The 15,636-nt window shown below is 38.9% G+C and overlaps 3 protein-coding genes and 1 pseudogene across 7 annotated transcripts; 3 read left to right on the top strand and 1 right to left on the bottom strand.

Annotated features, from left to right (window-relative positions):
• The first annotated feature begins 1,092 nt into the window (after positions 1–1,092).
• On the top strand, positions 1,093–5,584 carry LOC122024034 (derlin-2.2-like). Of its 2 annotated transcripts, XR_006123289.1 has the most exons (7): positions 1,093–1,383; positions 1,606–1,705; positions 3,091–3,305; positions 3,403–3,486; positions 4,638–4,691; positions 5,054–5,315; positions 5,397–5,584. XR_006123289.1 is itself a non-coding variant. In XM_042582538.1 (6 exons), the coding sequence occupies exons 1-6, from the start codon at positions 1,285–1,287 to the stop codon at positions 5,222–5,224; spliced, it is 723 nt and encodes a 240-aa protein (XP_042438472.1). In that variant the 5' UTR covers positions 1,093–1,284; the 3' UTR covers positions 5,225–5,584. The 2 variants fall into 2 exon arrangements, 1 of the variants encoding a protein (XP_042438472.1); XM_042582538.1 differs by having other exon boundaries at positions 5,054–5,584.
• A 506-nt stretch (positions 5,585–6,090) lies between these two features.
• Positions 6,091–7,558, top strand: LOC122023934 (outer envelope pore protein 16-2, chloroplastic). Its single transcript, XM_042582377.1, has 7 exons — positions 6,091–6,380; positions 6,445–6,496; positions 6,621–6,683; positions 6,757–6,788; positions 6,894–6,927; positions 7,030–7,097; positions 7,221–7,558. Exons 1-7 carry the CDS (start codon positions 6,252–6,254, stop codon positions 7,362–7,364), a joined length of 522 nt encoding a protein of 173 aa, XP_042438311.1. The 5' UTR covers positions 6,091–6,251; the 3' UTR covers positions 7,365–7,558.
• A 102-nt stretch (positions 7,559–7,660) lies between these two features.
• On the top strand, positions 7,661–11,438 carry LOC122023933 (annotated as a pseudogene).
• Positions 11,439–11,441: 3 nt separating this feature from the next.
• On the bottom strand, positions 11,442–14,985 carry LOC122023932 (acyl-CoA-binding domain-containing protein 4-like). 4 transcript variants are annotated; one of them, XM_042582375.1, is made up of 9 exons: positions 14,381–14,985; positions 13,461–13,988; positions 13,292–13,339; positions 13,014–13,180; positions 12,758–12,908; positions 12,590–12,677; positions 12,129–12,514; positions 11,940–12,053; positions 11,442–11,869 (listed from the first exon to the last, which is right to left on the bottom strand). In XM_042582375.1, exons 1-9 carry the CDS (start codon positions 14,657–14,659, stop codon positions 11,597–11,599), a joined length of 2,034 nt encoding a protein of 677 aa, XP_042438309.1. In that variant the 5' UTR covers positions 14,660–14,985; the 3' UTR covers positions 11,442–11,596. The 4 variants fall into 4 exon arrangements, with proteins under 4 accessions (XP_042438309.1, XP_042438310.1, XP_042438306.1 ...); XM_042582376.1 differs by having other exon boundaries at positions 11,940–12,044; XM_042582372.1 differs by having other exon boundaries at positions 13,274–13,339; positions 14,381–14,984.
• Between the last annotated feature and the right edge of the window lie 651 nt (positions 14,986–15,636).

Here is a 15,636-nt window from a genome sequence, read left to right as displayed (position 1 = left end):
TCTTACTCATCCTGTGGATTCAAATTATTCGTGCATGTGTCCAGGAGTACAATACTCTTAACATGTAATGTTTTGGTCCAAGATTTTGAGTAACAATTTTAACAAGTGACCGTAGAGTATACGTCTCCTTATAAGGAGTAGTAAATTCTTTATTGGCTATTTAAAGACCTTCAGACACTTCGATTTATACCCAATCATCCCAGGTCCACACATCTTCGGAGATGCTTGCTTAAGATGTCAAAGTATAAGTTTTCATGACCAAGATGACTTGAATACTCAAGTCAAAGGAAACTTATACTCGAACTGCAATGAGATCTTCATTGACATATTTATATATGTAGACAACCATATGAAGTCTTATAGTAGGTCGAACTAGTTACCATAACTAGATTCATGTTTAACTTTTGACATACCAATGTCTTCAGCTAGTGAAAAATAACTGCTTGGTTAAATTAAAGAGTATAAATGTCCGAATTCATTGATTCAACGACTAAGGATTATTTCAATATATTTATAATTACACACGTAGAGATGCTCACTAGTCATGATTCAATCATAAGTTTTCTCATGCTATGAATCATATTACAGGCATTCAGTAAATAGTTAAGATTCAATCATATGCATAGAAAATGTACACTCAAATAGTGAATTTTATTTATCCAATAAATAATATAATATCTAAGATGATTATCTTAGGATATTTCTTAAATATAACATTCTGTGTCGAGACATTCATCATCATCATGACCACCTTTTCTTTCGCTTCGAAATTCACAGTCGGAGGAAATATAGGACAAATATTTTTGTAACTTTATATAATAAACCTTCCTATTAACCTTCCCTCCCTTCTAAATAAAAAAATATATAAATAATTTCTTTAGCTTTTTTTTTTTTTTCCTTTCACTCCCTTCCCCATCCTTCCCTCCTCCCATCCAAAAAAGAATTACTTATCCTTACTCTAAAAATAAAATAAAATATGTGAATAGAGTAATCAAAGGAAGCGCCATAAGAATTAGACATTACCGGAAGGATGGTTCACCTTGATAACACGTGCCATTCTACAATTGGTGGGAACAGCTCATCGGGCGTCATGAGCTCTTAATGCTCGTGGCTTCCGTCCATTCGGAAAGGGAAGGAACTGCGGCAGACGAATCCAACCATCGTCGCCGAGCTCGAGAGATCCCCCCTTCTTCTCCTCTTCGATTCTCACTAGCAGTGGCAGGATTAGGGTTTCCTCTCCTGGGAGTTCTGTGATTGGGAGGGCGAGAGTCGGTGACCCGGGAAATGGCACAAGCGGTAGAGGATTGGTACAAGCAGATGCCCATCATCACGCGGTCGTACATCACCGCCGCGGTAGTCACCACCATCGGGTGCTCACTCGAGGTGTGAATTTTACATTATCTCCCCCTATTATTCCTTTTGTTTCTTATGCCCGTTCGAATTCGAATATCAATTAGATTTTTTTGAACGCTAATCCTCCTTATAATCTCCAATCAGGGTTCCAAATTCGTTCGGGTGTTATGTTGTCAACTTGTTTTTTTTTTTTAAGTAAATGCTGTCATTACTTATTTGTTTGTGTTCGTAACAAGCTCCTGTCTTTCTCAGATCATATCGCCTCATAATTTGTATCTGAATTCTACCCGCATAGTTGAGCAGTATGAGATATGGCGTCTTGTCACAAATTTTTTCTTCTTCCGGAAAATGGGTAGGCCTAAAGTTTCATCTCCTTTGAATCTTGTATTTTATCATAGTTGAATTTCCTTGCTAAAGTTTGATATTTCTATTGCTCAAACAGTAGAATTGGTATCTGTTGATCGTTCCTGTTTTATTTTTCTTCCCTTTATTTTTTTCCCGGTTCATAAGTTAAGGCAAGTAGTTCCCTTAGATTGGAAACACACACATTCTCTCCTTAATTGATATATGCAGATCGTTACTGAACATATGTTGAAGGTGCCTTTTTCTCTCCATACCCTTCTCCTAGGTGAAGCTAAATAAATAGACTAAATGGCATATATGACACTTGAATGCCATAATCCTAATAGACAAGTCCTACCTTCATCATATTTTGATACTAGAGCAATCCTCTTGTATTGGTAAATGGAGAAATCAATCCCTTATGTCCAAAAAATGTCTGGATCAGGTCCTTCTCATTTTTCTGGACAAAAATGTCCTCCTTTGTGAAAACAACTTGATTGCAAAGATTAAAAAAATAGCCTTAAATCTTTTTGGATAACCAAATTAGATCTTTATATCTTGACCATCTAAAAGAAGAGGAGCCTTGGTGCAATGGTAAAGTTGTTGTCGTGTGACCTTATGGGCACGAGTTTGAGTTGTGGAAATAGCCTCTTGTAATGTAAGGCAGTGTACAATAGACTCAATGTAGTCCGACCTTTACCCACATTGATGAAAGTTTCGTGCACCAAGCTACTCATCTTGACCATCTAAACTCTTTCAAAATTTATAATCATCTTGCATACCTTCATATTCTTCAAAGATTATTTAACATAATTCAATCTAATATTATAAACAAATCTACAGAGCTTGTGGAGATTTATTTGTTTGTTTTTGGTGTTTTTCAAATAACCATAACTTTCATAAGTTGTAAATTATTTGTGTTGCGTTTATGATGAGATTGTGGAGAGTTTGTTGTGGTATATGCACCTTAGCTTTAATTAGTGCAATGTTAGATAAAAAGGTACACAATATGGGTCCTGATTTACCACTTTGAAAAGAGAATAATACTTCTAGTCTAATCGTCATGATGTTGCTTGTAAGGGTTTTGAATATTTTATGACACAATCATGACTCAGGGAGCATAGGGTTCTAGTGAACTGATTCTAGAATAATGATAGCTCATGGTATCTGTATTTTGATTCCAGTGTTCATTCTGATTCTTGATATATCAGACATGTGCTTATGGTGGTAATGATGGGTTAGCCATTTACTTTCTTTTTTTAGTGGGTCTGTTTTCATGTAAATGATACTTGAAATTTCCATTACAAATTGTTTTTTCTTATCTTAAAGTTTCTCTTGTCTGTGATTATAAAGAGTTTTAACCCTTTATCGATGCTAACTAGTTTATTTTGCTAGATTTGGATTTTCTATTTCACATGTTCTTTCTTGCTCGATACTGCAAACTTCTTGAAGAGAACTCTTTCAGAGGCAAGACAGCAGATTTCTTCTACATGCTGCTGTTTGGCGCAACTGTTTTAACTGGGATTGTTCTCATCGGAGGAATGATACCATACTTGTCTCAGACCTTTGGAAATATTTTGTTTCTCAGTAATTCATTAACGTTCATGATGGTTAGTTCTACTACATGTTTTGTCTAGTTCTCAGAGCGATGTTAATTATTTTGTTGTTGTTGTTTCTTGCTTTAAATGCTTAATGGCATGTGTGTAGGTTTATGTTTGGAGCAAGCATAATCCTTTTATTCACATGAGTTTCTTGGGTATCTTCACCTTCACGGCTGCTTATTTACCATGGGTGAGTTGAATATAGGTTCTAATCATGTGTGATTGATGATATTGTCCATGTTTTTTGATTATTTGCATTCTACAATTTCATAATTCATCCATTAGCCTGAAATTTGAATGCATTTCACATTTTTAAATTCATTTAATTTATCTTTTTCTATTGAGAAGCATTATTCAACATTAGTGTCAACAAGTTTCCATGGCTTTCATCTACACAAAATTGAATAGTTTTTCACTGGTGGATTCTGCATTCTGTGGTAAACAATTACTGAAGTACACTACAATAGATAATCTTATCTTTCCTCTTGGACTTGTAATCACTTCATGTTCAAGTTCTGACCTCTTTGCAAAATGAATTGTTTAGTAATGGCTAATGACAAAAGGTAATTGTCAGGCTGACTGGTAGTTTGGAAGAAACGTGTAGAAATTGGGCAGCCTTGAATACAGTAGCACAACTGTTCTTATAACAGAATAGAGAAAGTGAGTATAAAGTGGTTATTTGAATTTTGATTAGTTTCCAGTGGGACTCATTGTCATCATTGATCATGAAACAAGCATTGGAATTTATCATCAAACAATAAGGTGATGTTCTTCATTCCTTTTGAATTATAAAGGGTTGCATTTTAGTTTAGCTAAGAAAAACCTATACAAATAGAGTTATCACAGAACAATTTCGTATGAGCTTGTAGTTTTTGGCAAATCCTTTCTGATAATTGTCACAGAACAATTACTGAAACTAATGAGTTACATTATTTTCTTTGATGGGAAAGGATGAGGAATAGGTTGCTTAATGAGGATTATGTTCCTTAAGAATGTTTTAAAATTGTCAGTTCTCAGAAGTTTATGGAGGTGTTGCATAACTATTACATGTTTTCCTATTGGAAAGGATTATAAGCATAGTTCTTATTTGCACTTTATATTCATTATGAGGTTGGTGTAGGTTATCTTTCTTTGGAATTATGAGGTGTTGCATAACTTTACATGTTTTATTGATACAGTTGACGATATTACCTCACTCTATGTTGCGCTAGGGTTGCATGCCCCACTTGCATACACTTATTAAATATTTTATAGTTTTCTTGATATTAGTTGTATTTATGATGCAAACTATTCATCATATTACTTATTGGTTAATATAACAATTGTCATTTTGTATGATAGGTTTTACTTGGCTTCTCTATTCTCGTTGGCAGCAGTACGTGGGTTGATGTCCTGGTAATGCTAAGCTATTTTCCTTTTAAAATAGAAACAAAGATGGCATTGTTTATATCTTTGTCAATAGCCACATGCAAGAACACATGATTGAGAAAAATATTCACGCTTATGAATGATTGTCTATCGGGTAAACATCATATATATTTAACTTTTTGGGAAATTGATTAGTGAACATTAGCAATAAAATAAAATTTGAGTGCTTGAAATAGACAAGACGAGTACAAATTATTGCACAATTCTGGAAAACATACACTAATCAACTAATCTAAGAGGTGGATGACTCCAATGATGTTTGATTACTCGACATTTGAATTTCTTAAACCTTTCATTGTTTTTAACTAATTGTGTTGCCTCAACTGTAGGGTATGATTGCTGGCCATACCTATTACTTCCTGGAGGATGTTTATCCAAAAATGTCCGGACGCCGCCCCTTAAAAACTCCGTCATTCATCAAAGCATTGTTCGCTGATGACCCAGTCATGGTGGTTCAGCAAGGAAATGCAAGGTTTGCACCACAAGTTCATCAAGATTAACACGGAGGAGTACCACCATAGACGATTGAATGGTACCTCTGTTGCTGATCCAGTGAAAGGCAGTCACCACAAAATAAAATAAAAATTGCGCGTATATCATTCTACCAACTTCCTGCTTAGAAGCATACCCATCAACCACAAATGAATTCATAATTGTGTTATTCAATTTCAGGAGTACTAGACTATGAATCCCGCACCCGTTGCCTGTCGAAGGAGCTTTATGACAGTGTTAGTGTTTTGTCTAATTTGAAGGTTCTTGCTGTTTTTGGAGGAATACAAACCTAGGTTTGTAAATGAAGTGGAATGGAATATGTTGAATGTGTAAAAATTCTTGGCGATGTTGCAATAATTCGTTTTCAATTTTTGAGCAAGATTACCAACTGCATTGTTCCGGAGGAGATTACTTCATGTCATTCTCCTATGTTGTTGAGCACCATATCACCGTGTTCAGTACGTGGAAAATATCAATTCTTGTATTCCTGTAGCTCAAGCTATCCAATACTTAATAAATTGCAGTACGATAGATTCTTGATGACATGCCACGGATAAAAATCGTTCTTCGTGCGCTGACTGCTGAGAAAACAAATTTCTTTTAGCCGTTAAATAAGAGCTCCCTCAATTATCAATATATATATATATAATTAAATCTCTCCCTACCAGCATATCAGTGTCTCAGTTTTTTTTTAAAAAAAAATGATTTAAGGTATTCAGATGATCGATTTGGTATCTCCATTGCATTAATTAAACAATTTTGATCTCCCTATGTAGACCCCAAGTGGCATCTTCTCGCCGCAGCTAGCGAATGAACCAAGCAATGCGGTAAAAATTTCCTAATGCAGTGCCACGGTTTACTTCTGCCCCACCACGTGTCATGCATTCCACACGCGTCATGCCTCGACCCTCGCCCCTTCTCTTCTTCATCCACACCGCCATCGATCGATCGATCGATCCTGTGTATTAATTAACTCGAAGGTAGCAGGAGCTTCGACTATTCATGTCCTCGTAAGAAGAAGCAAAGCAATCGATAATGAGCAGTGGAAAGATGGAGACGCGTTCGGTGTTGGACGAGATCAGGGGCTTGAACGATAGGTGGCTCTTCGACCTTGGCCACCCCTTCCTCAACCGCATAGCTGAGAGCTTCGTCAAGGCCGCAGGGGTACTACTACTCTTACGATCTCCCTGATCTCCCTTCTCTAATGCTTTTTACACTTCACCCTCAGATTGGTGCGATGCAGGCGTTCACTCGCGAAGCCTACACAGCCGGAGTGGAAGGTACGCATGTTGGTGTCTTCTATATATTTATACCTATATAAATTAATACTATTGAATACGTACGAACCTGTTGAGCTGGTTTGATATACTGATTTAAGCATAATGGTAATTCTGTATCTTCGAGGTGCTGGCTCCCATCCAGGTTTTTCTGACATTGCCGATAAGAACAGGATCTCAGGTCTTAAAGGTAGTGTCGAATGGTACTGTACTGTGAGACGGAAACTGACCGAATGATGCTAATCGAGTCGTTGTTTTTTCAGGGGAGAACTGCAAGAAGTCACTCGAAGCAATGGTGATTGCAATTAAATTAAACCACTCGACCGATCGATCGATCGTTATTCTTTGATATATCTTTTGTATTATAATTAATTAATGTGCAATGCATATTATATTTCAGGTAAAAACTACCGGAAGAGAGTCACTTCAATGGGGTAATTAACTATCATGCAACCAATTACCAGCTAGATCAATCGTTCTAGCTAGCTCTGGGTCAATTATTTTAATTTTCTGTAATATAATTAATTTGCGTGCAGGGATGGCTGCTGGTGTGTATTCTGGTTTAACCTACGGTTTTCGAGAAGCCAGAGGAACTCATGATTGGGTACGTCGACCCTGTTTCATTCTGTGTTCTGCTTTTTAATTTCTTTCTGCATCTGTTAGTTTTTGGATGTCTCGTAATTCATGGATTATATTGCACGTACGTGTTATTATGCAATTAATGCAGAAGAACAGCGCGGTGGCCGGTGCAATCGCCGGAGCTGCAGTAGCGCTGACGTCTGATCAGGCATCTCGCGAGCGAATCGTGCAATGCGCCATCACCGGAGCTGCGCTCTCCACCGCAGCCAAACTCCTCGCAGGCGTGCTGTAAACTGAACAAACTCCTCTTATGGATTAATTAAGAATAATGTGGATGTGAGCTGTCGTACGTCTTGGTGTTCTGCTTTTCCTTCCGTTAATTTAATTAGCTAGCTCCTCTAATTACCATGCATGTTAATCATGAACATCCAGTTGGAAGGCTCTTCCAATTGTTGGTTTTTTAATTTGTTGTTGCACTACAGAATAGTATTTTTCAACTGTGATGAAACTTTCAGCGTCTATAAACTTACGGCGATTAATAAAATCTATGATTCGAAACATATTTGTCTGGTAGATCTGCCAAAATCTTGCAGAGATTCCTAAATTAAGTGTACATGTGTATGAATTAGGAAAGATAGAATCAGAATAATAAATCATGAAATGCTTTGGAAAAATTAAAGTTACGGCCCGAGCCCGAAGAGTGTTGTGATCGTCGTGCCCACTCTTTCTGGAAAGATTTCTTGTTTGCCTCTGAAAAAGCTGCCGTATCTTTCTTTCCATTATGTTCTCCAACAAAGTCCATCACTGCCACTGCTTCTCCCCCCCACCTCTCTTTTCCCATTCTCGCTCTCTTCCTCCTCTGCGGGCCCTTAGCACGACCTTCAGATTCCGCCGTATGAAGCATGTACATGAGTCCTCATGTAGGATGTAGCGTTCTCTGCCTGATTGCCTGCCTTGCACAGTTGCACGCTTCGCCCCAACAGGATGAAGGTTAGCAAAAAGCAGTCATTTTTATTTTGTTTTTTTGGCTTTCAGAGCTCAAGGTCGCAAAAAGCAACCATTTTGGGTTTCAGATCTCACAACGTCTATCTTACCTTTATTTTGCTCTCAAGCTCACTGCAGAATAGAAGAATGCTAATTTATATTGTTTGATAAGTTATCATCTGACATGTCACCTAGGTCATTCTATACTGGGATAGGGATCCATTTCTTGGCTGATGATGGCAAGCTTGGACCTGAAAAAGAGGTACATGGCTTTCCTGACGGGGCTAAGATTAATTTTGCTAGTTGGTAAGTTCTCCGGAGGCTCTTTGTGTTCTAGGCAAATTAACTATCTGTTTTTATGATGAATGTAGTGAAAAATGATTATTTCCTTTTTTCTTTGTTTTAGGAATGAAGCATGAGTTATTATTTTTCCTAGTTAATTTTGATTTATATTAGTTCTCAAGAGGCAAGAAAGAATTTTATGCTACAATTGGTTGTACTGTGCACCTTCTAATATATCCATTTTTACCCAACTTATGTTAGGTCACGGGATGATCAGCATTTGTCCTTTTGCATTCGAGTTGATGAGGTAAAATTGCTGATATTTTCAGTCTTCAGCAATGAAATTCATTATTCCACATCCTTGTGTTGATTCTTGGTATTCCAACTAGGAGGACGACAGTAGTAGCAAGCTTAGAGTTTGGATTGCAGATGTATAATCTGGAAAGGCTAGACCACTATTTGCATCACCTGATATCTTTTTAAATGCAGTTTTTGATCAGTAAAGGCTAGTCATTATTTTATTCATTTATATTTTTTTTCATCATGTATTGTTCTTATGCACGGTTGTTGTTTCTATGTAGCTCTGTCTGGGTGAATGATTCTACATTATTGGTCTGTACTATCCCTGTATCTCGTGAAGGCCCTCCAAAAAAGCCATTGGTTCCCTCAGGTCCAAAAATTCAATCAAATGAGCAGAAAAATGTTGTTCAAGTCAGGACCTTCCAGGATCTACTCAAGGATGAATATGATGAAGATTTATTTGATTACTATTCTACCACACAACTAGTTCTTGCCTCCTTGGATGGGACAATGAAATCTATTGGACCTCCTGCTGTATATACATCCATTGATTCTTCACCTGATGAAAAGTATATATTGGCTACTTCTATCCATCGACCGTATTCCTATATTGTACCGTGTGGAAGATTTCCAAAGAAAGTTGAGCTATGGACTACATATGGCAAGTTGATACAACACACCTGATGGGGATGAAGATGATTTTGGTTGCTAAGTGAGCAGGGTGCAAATGAGCAATATTATCTACCGTGATGACGGTTGTAGCAAGGCAGCAATGATTTTTGTGCTGCTGGTATTTGAAACTTCAGTCATGATGCTTACATGGTAGATAGAGGCATTGATAAGAAGAATGACTTGGGTTTGTGGTAGCGGTGCTGTAGGTAGGACCATGGTGGTAACATAGTGGTTTGCTAAAGATACAGAGGCAATGGTCTACGTCCTAGGTGGAAATACTTCAATTCTGATGTTGGTAGTGATTATGCATGCATTGGAGCCATGATCAGGGTTCAAAAATGGTGTTTATCAGTAACAAATTAGGATGGTTGTGAAATTGGAGGTAGCGGCATGGAAATGATGGCAATGAAGAAAGTAGTTGTGCTTGCAGTGGCAAGCATACATACCAAGGCAGAAGCATAGCATCACTGATCAGTAATATTGCCGTTGGTTGTGTGGCCAAAGAATATGATGTCGGTTATAAAATCTAATGAATATTTTTGGACCTCCTTCCTGTTTCCTTAAAATCCAGAGAGTATACATTCTTTTTCATTTCTCATGATCATGATATATCATATATGGTTTTTTTATGCTCATCAAAACATTTCTTAAAAGCCAAATTTCCACATGGGTAAGCAGATTTCTATATTCTAATTAGTTGTGTTTATGGATATGTTTTTTTTATGATAACAAATTACTTTAAAAGTAATGTGTTAAGATCCTAGGGCATGTATGCTTCTTATCTAGCCGATGCTATTCGTTTCCGTCTCTGTTTTTTTTTTTATTTTTTACTTTTCGTGTTAGTGAGGTGCCTTTTGTGATAAGTTCTGAGCCCATGCCATCTTTCCTGTAATTTAGAGGATAAATGAAGATCCTATTGACTATGTTTCTTTATTTTACTTTCATCTAAAACAGTTTATCTAGCAATACAAGATTGTATATGATTACTTTCATGCTCTGGTATTCCATTACGGTATTTAGTCCATGACCCTTTTTCTGCAGAGGTATCTCCTGGTGTGATGATTCCTTTGCTTTGGTGTATGAATCATGGGATAAGACTCGTAGAACAAGAACATGGGTCATTTCTCCAGACATTAAGAATGTTAAGTCGCAAATTTTATTTGATAGATCTTCAGAAGATGTATATTCTGATCGTGGTTCACCAATGATGAGGAGAACTCAAGCTGGTACTTATGTCATTGCAAAAGTAAAGAAGCAGGATCATGAAGGAACATACACTTTGCTCAATGGAAGAGGTGCAACACCATAAGGAAATGTTCTATTTCTTGATTTATTTGATGTGTGAGTTTCTATAAAACAATGCCTTATTTTTTCCTATTTGCATAGGCTTTTTATTCTACTAGCATCAAATGGGAACCCTATATTTATTTACAGAAATGCAGGAGTTAAAGAGAGGATTTGGGAAAGTGACAAGGAAAAATATTATGAAACTGTTGTTGCACTAATGTCAGATTATACTGATGGTGAATTGTTCCTTGATCAATTGAAAATTCTTACATCAAAGGAGTCGAAGACAGAAAATACTCAATATTTTCTACAAATTTGGCCAGGTAAAAAGTATTTCCAAATCACAAAGTTTCCCCATCCTCATCCTCAATTAGCATCCCTACAGAAAGAGAGATCAGATACCAAAGGAAGGATGGTGGCCAACTTACAGCAACCCTTTACTTGCCTCCTGGTTATAATCCATCTAAAGATGGACCTTTACCATTTCTGGTCTTAAATCTTGGAGAGTTTAAAAGCAAAGATGCTGCTAGACAGGTTGATGGCTCTCCGAATGAGTTTGCTGGAATAGGCCCTACATCACCACTGCTTGGGAGCTGTAGCAAATTCTGAGGCTGGTCCTAAAATATAGTTTGGCGGTGAACAATTTATACTTCTAATCTTATATAAATCATTATAATAATAGGATAGTATTTGATTTGAAAATTTTGGAATGACATTTAAACAGACTTATAAAAGTGTTTAGAGAGGTAATCTTTAATGAGTGCAATGTAAAGTCAATTGTGCTTGTTAAGGGTGGGTTGGGGGTGCGGTGCATTTCAAATTTGTAATAAACGTTGAACAGCTGAACGATCAATGAATGTTAATGTAATCATCCCGACCAACATATGTATTGTTTGGTTCATGTCAAAACTTGTAGGCAACTCTTATTTCTCAAATTTACATGCACATCAAAAGCAAAGCTAAGGCTTAAGACAAAGAGATATATAGCGTAAGTGTCCTTCACTGACGGCTTTGGGACACACTGCCGCCTGGTCCTCCCAACGTGAGGACGACGTCTTGCAGATCATTTTTCGTCTTCATCGGTTGAGCATTAACCGCCTTCACTTGCTTCATCGCAAGACTACAATCTGGCAAGCCGCAAGCCATTGCTTGTCTTGGTGGCCTTGCGTGAATGGGAATTGCATGTGGAGCCGAAGGATGCTGGAAAACAGTGGCGGAGCATGCCATACCCTGTGAGTTTATTGCAGGTCTTGGAGCTGCAACAACTGGAACCTGAGAATCCAATGCAGAAGTTGTTAAATTTACCCAAGATATTGATCTTTTATTCTAGTTCATCGTTTACCGGCGCGAATAAGACGCCTCTAAAAAGCTGTCCATTGACGTTCGCCGTCATGAGATACCCAGAATCGAAAGCTCCGTCAACAGTTCCCCGAACTTCAGCTCCAATCTGTAGGTTCTGCATCACCATTAGCAACATGATCTGTTCATAAGCTAGCTTGCATTCAATATAGTTGTCATGTTTGATTCCTACCAAGGGCGCAAAGAGGGGTCTTAGTTGAGATTTCTGCTCTGCTCCTTGGGTCGGACACTCTTGCCTTGGCGGCAGAGCTGATCGGAGGAACTGCTTTGTCTTCAGCTGTCTCAGAGCTTCATTGCTGCCCAAGAAGTGTGTTTCCTGGCCATTTCTGTGGATCATCTTTACTGCCTCCGTCTGATTGTATGGTTGCATGTGAGCGACTAATTGAGCGTGCAAGATGGAGCCAGTAGCAGAAGTGGGTAGCTTCTGAATGTTCTGTTCTTGATCGGATTGCGATGGCGAAGAGTGTTGTGAGAGCGATAGAGAATGTTCTTCCTGCTCTAGATCGATCTCAAGCACTTTAGCACCAGTAGTTTTCCTCCTCTTGGCATCCATATCCTCTACACATCAATGGCAAATGCAATCATATTCTATAATCGAATTAAGAAAACATATAGGAAACATGCAAGACCTACCCAAGTCACAAATCAGTGGATTTATCGAGTCCACATCAGTTGATCTATGACTCAATAGCCCGTTGTTCTTAGTAACCAAATTGCTTTGCTGTTTGTTCAAGTTAGAGTTCAGTATCAATGGTAGTTTAATTTGAAGGATCACTGCTTATAAAGAAAAAGTTGGGATACCACATGGTCAGTTCTTAAAAACTTGCGCTTTTCTTGAATCCAGTGGGTGCCAAAGGTCTTGCACATAGAAACATTGTAACGACCATTTGGATGTTCAAATCCAGATTGCAAAATGATCAACTCATTCAGCGGCCGTTCATCCTCCCCACAACTGTGAAAACCATTATATTATATACACCGTAATCGCTATGATCTGCATGATGCTTCAACCCCATTACAAAAATGCGAATTGAGATTTGAGAAACAACCAACGTACCCTCCGTAAATTGCAATATCAGCATTGATGACTACAGCAGCATGAGAAAACCTCCCTTGAGGCTGCTGGCCAACAATGTCTAGCTGCGACCATGAGCGTGTCATTGTATCGAGGACCCAAACATCGCTATAATATTGCTTGTCGCCGACTCCACCTATGATGTATGCCTACATGAACATAAACCAACTATGAAGTAGCTAGCTGCCTCTCAGCTTCATGTGTAAATAATTGTTTCAAATAATTCACCGGAACTAATTAACCTTGGTCCCAATACTCACAGCAGCGTGACCAGCTCTAACACCAGGAGACGATCCTTTAACTTCCAGCTGCCACAATAAAAGTTCAACTGTTAATTTCTAATGTCATCAAGAAGAGCCTAGCTAGCTAGTCCTACAATATTTGGAAATGATTAAAATTCTAAACGAGCAAATAAAAACTTAAACAGACCCTCGACCAAGCCATCGTATCCATGTTAAGCACATCGACTTCCCCGTGATAATGATCGCCGCAATCCCCACCATATACGAGAATCTTATTCCTAATGGCAGTTGCAGTGTGGCTGTCCCTCGGTGCAGGTGGTTCTCCTTTGACTGCTGGGGAAGACCATCTCATGTTCTTGAGGTCAAGTATGAACACATCATTCAAATAATTTGCTTCTCCTTCGCCGCTGCCGCCGAAGATCAAAAGTTTCTCATCTCCTATGACAGTGGCCGTGTGGCTTTCGCGCGGTGAAGGCTGAGTACCCACACAATTCGGTTTGCTCCATTCTTTGGTCCTCAGATCTAGAATGTGCAGATCATTGACCTTCTTTGTGCCATTGGTACCCCCAAACACAACCATCTTGTGCCCTGCAAGCGCAACGCTGTGACTGTCTCGACTTCCAGGCTTCTGGCCTGTGGTAACAAGGGAACTCCAGGACATGGTTTCCAGATTGAGAGCAAGCACATCGCTGAAATGCATTCCTCCACAGCAACCCTGTCAAAATTACATGGAAGCTCCAGATTATAAATTTGTAGTATCAACAACCAAAACCTCCTCCAATAAAAATCTTGTTAATCATTCCTAAATAGTACTTCAAAAACTGTTATCTTCTTCATAATTCTTTACTTGCATTCGGAAATTTGTTTATTAAGTTTATATATGTGCCTCCGCATTTGCGTTCAACACCGGTTTGTGAGATCGTATGATATATCAAACTTGGATGGACTAATGTCTATACGTATAACCTACCGTAATAGGCGAAGAGATAAATACAATCAAAAGCAGAGTTTTTCCTATTGCGAGCTAGGGAGGGAAGAAAACAGATAGATAGATGGATGAAGAGGTAGAGAAACCAATGTAATTCAATTCACTTGATATATACTTACTCCGAAGACATAGACCGCTCCATCAAAGAAACAAACAGAGTGTCCCCATCTCTCCGGAGGGTTAAACCCAGGCACCTTCGGGTAGAGCCACATCGCCTTCCTTCTCTTCACCGCCTCCACTCCCCGCGATCCCATCTCCCCGCCCTCGCTCTCTTCTTCCCCGGACAGCTGTGTACTGGAGAGACACAAGACCGGCCACTGATAAGCTGGTAAGGAGGAAGTGAGAAAAAAGGGACGGCAGGGGTCAAAATCAGAGATGAAACAAGTCAAGTGAGGCATCAACGTCGAGTGACTGATGGAAAGAAAGAAAGACAGGAAAAGACGGGTGGCCTCCCATCCAAACCAACCGTGCCAACCAATTAACAAGCCGAGCAGATGGGAAGGACTGCTGAATGAGCCACTGTAGGAGGAAAAGGAATGGGCGGTATGGGAATATCATGAGAGGGAGAGCGACGCTGTGAATGGCACAATTTAATACAATGCACAAGGTGCCCAGAGTTTAGGTGAGGTGAGGTGAGGTCAGGAGACGCAGATGAAGGGTTATGAAGAGTGCGTAGGGAAGCGTGGATTGTGCATGGGAATGTGTGAGATGTCATAAACCTTTCAAATGCCCTACTCTTTATCAAATTGTCCGACTGAAGGTGATGGCCAGTGGGGGTCATTGGGTTTGGGAAATGCAGTGACGACCACGGGAACTGTGCTTCTTGGGCCTGCCATTGAGGTTTCCCAAGACATCTCTATCTTCACATTTATTTATTTTTTAATTTAAAAAATATATTGGTAGTAGTATATTCCCCTATTATTTGACTAGTGCCTACTGTTGCTATTTTCTAAGTTGTAGAATTCATCCACTTTATACCAAAATGAAGCTAATTACGAACTACTATATTTACTGCAACAACCGGGTGGTTAACCAGTTAGACTCCTCCGTACAAAATCTGCCCATCTTAAATTTCTTATTTGTGAGAAAAAAATGATTTTATTAGCAAAATGACTGGCATTATTAGTACGTGGCGAGGGGATTGTTCGACTGTCGAGCTCTCCTTAGCTTTGTGATTTGGTTGGATGGGGAGACGTCTAGAATGAAAGATTGATGGTGAGTGGATTGATTGACTGGTGGATGGATTGACAGACGGCCCGACCGAGCAAGCGACGGATGGATGTTGACACGATGCTTGAATGCCACCTTCCCGTACGACACACGTGAATCTGATTAAGATTGACGGACGCGATGTGCTTAGTTTAGATCCGCATGT

Source organism: Zingiber officinale, chromosome 9B (genome assembly GCF_018446385.1).
Source record: "Zingiber officinale cultivar Zhangliang chromosome 9B, Zo_v1.1, whole genome shotgun sequence".
Taxonomy (NCBI): Eukaryota; Viridiplantae; Streptophyta; class Magnoliopsida; order Zingiberales; family Zingiberaceae; genus Zingiber; species Zingiber officinale.
The sequence above is the reverse complement of the archived record's forward strand: the minus strand, read 5'-3'. Positions and strand labels throughout refer to the sequence as shown.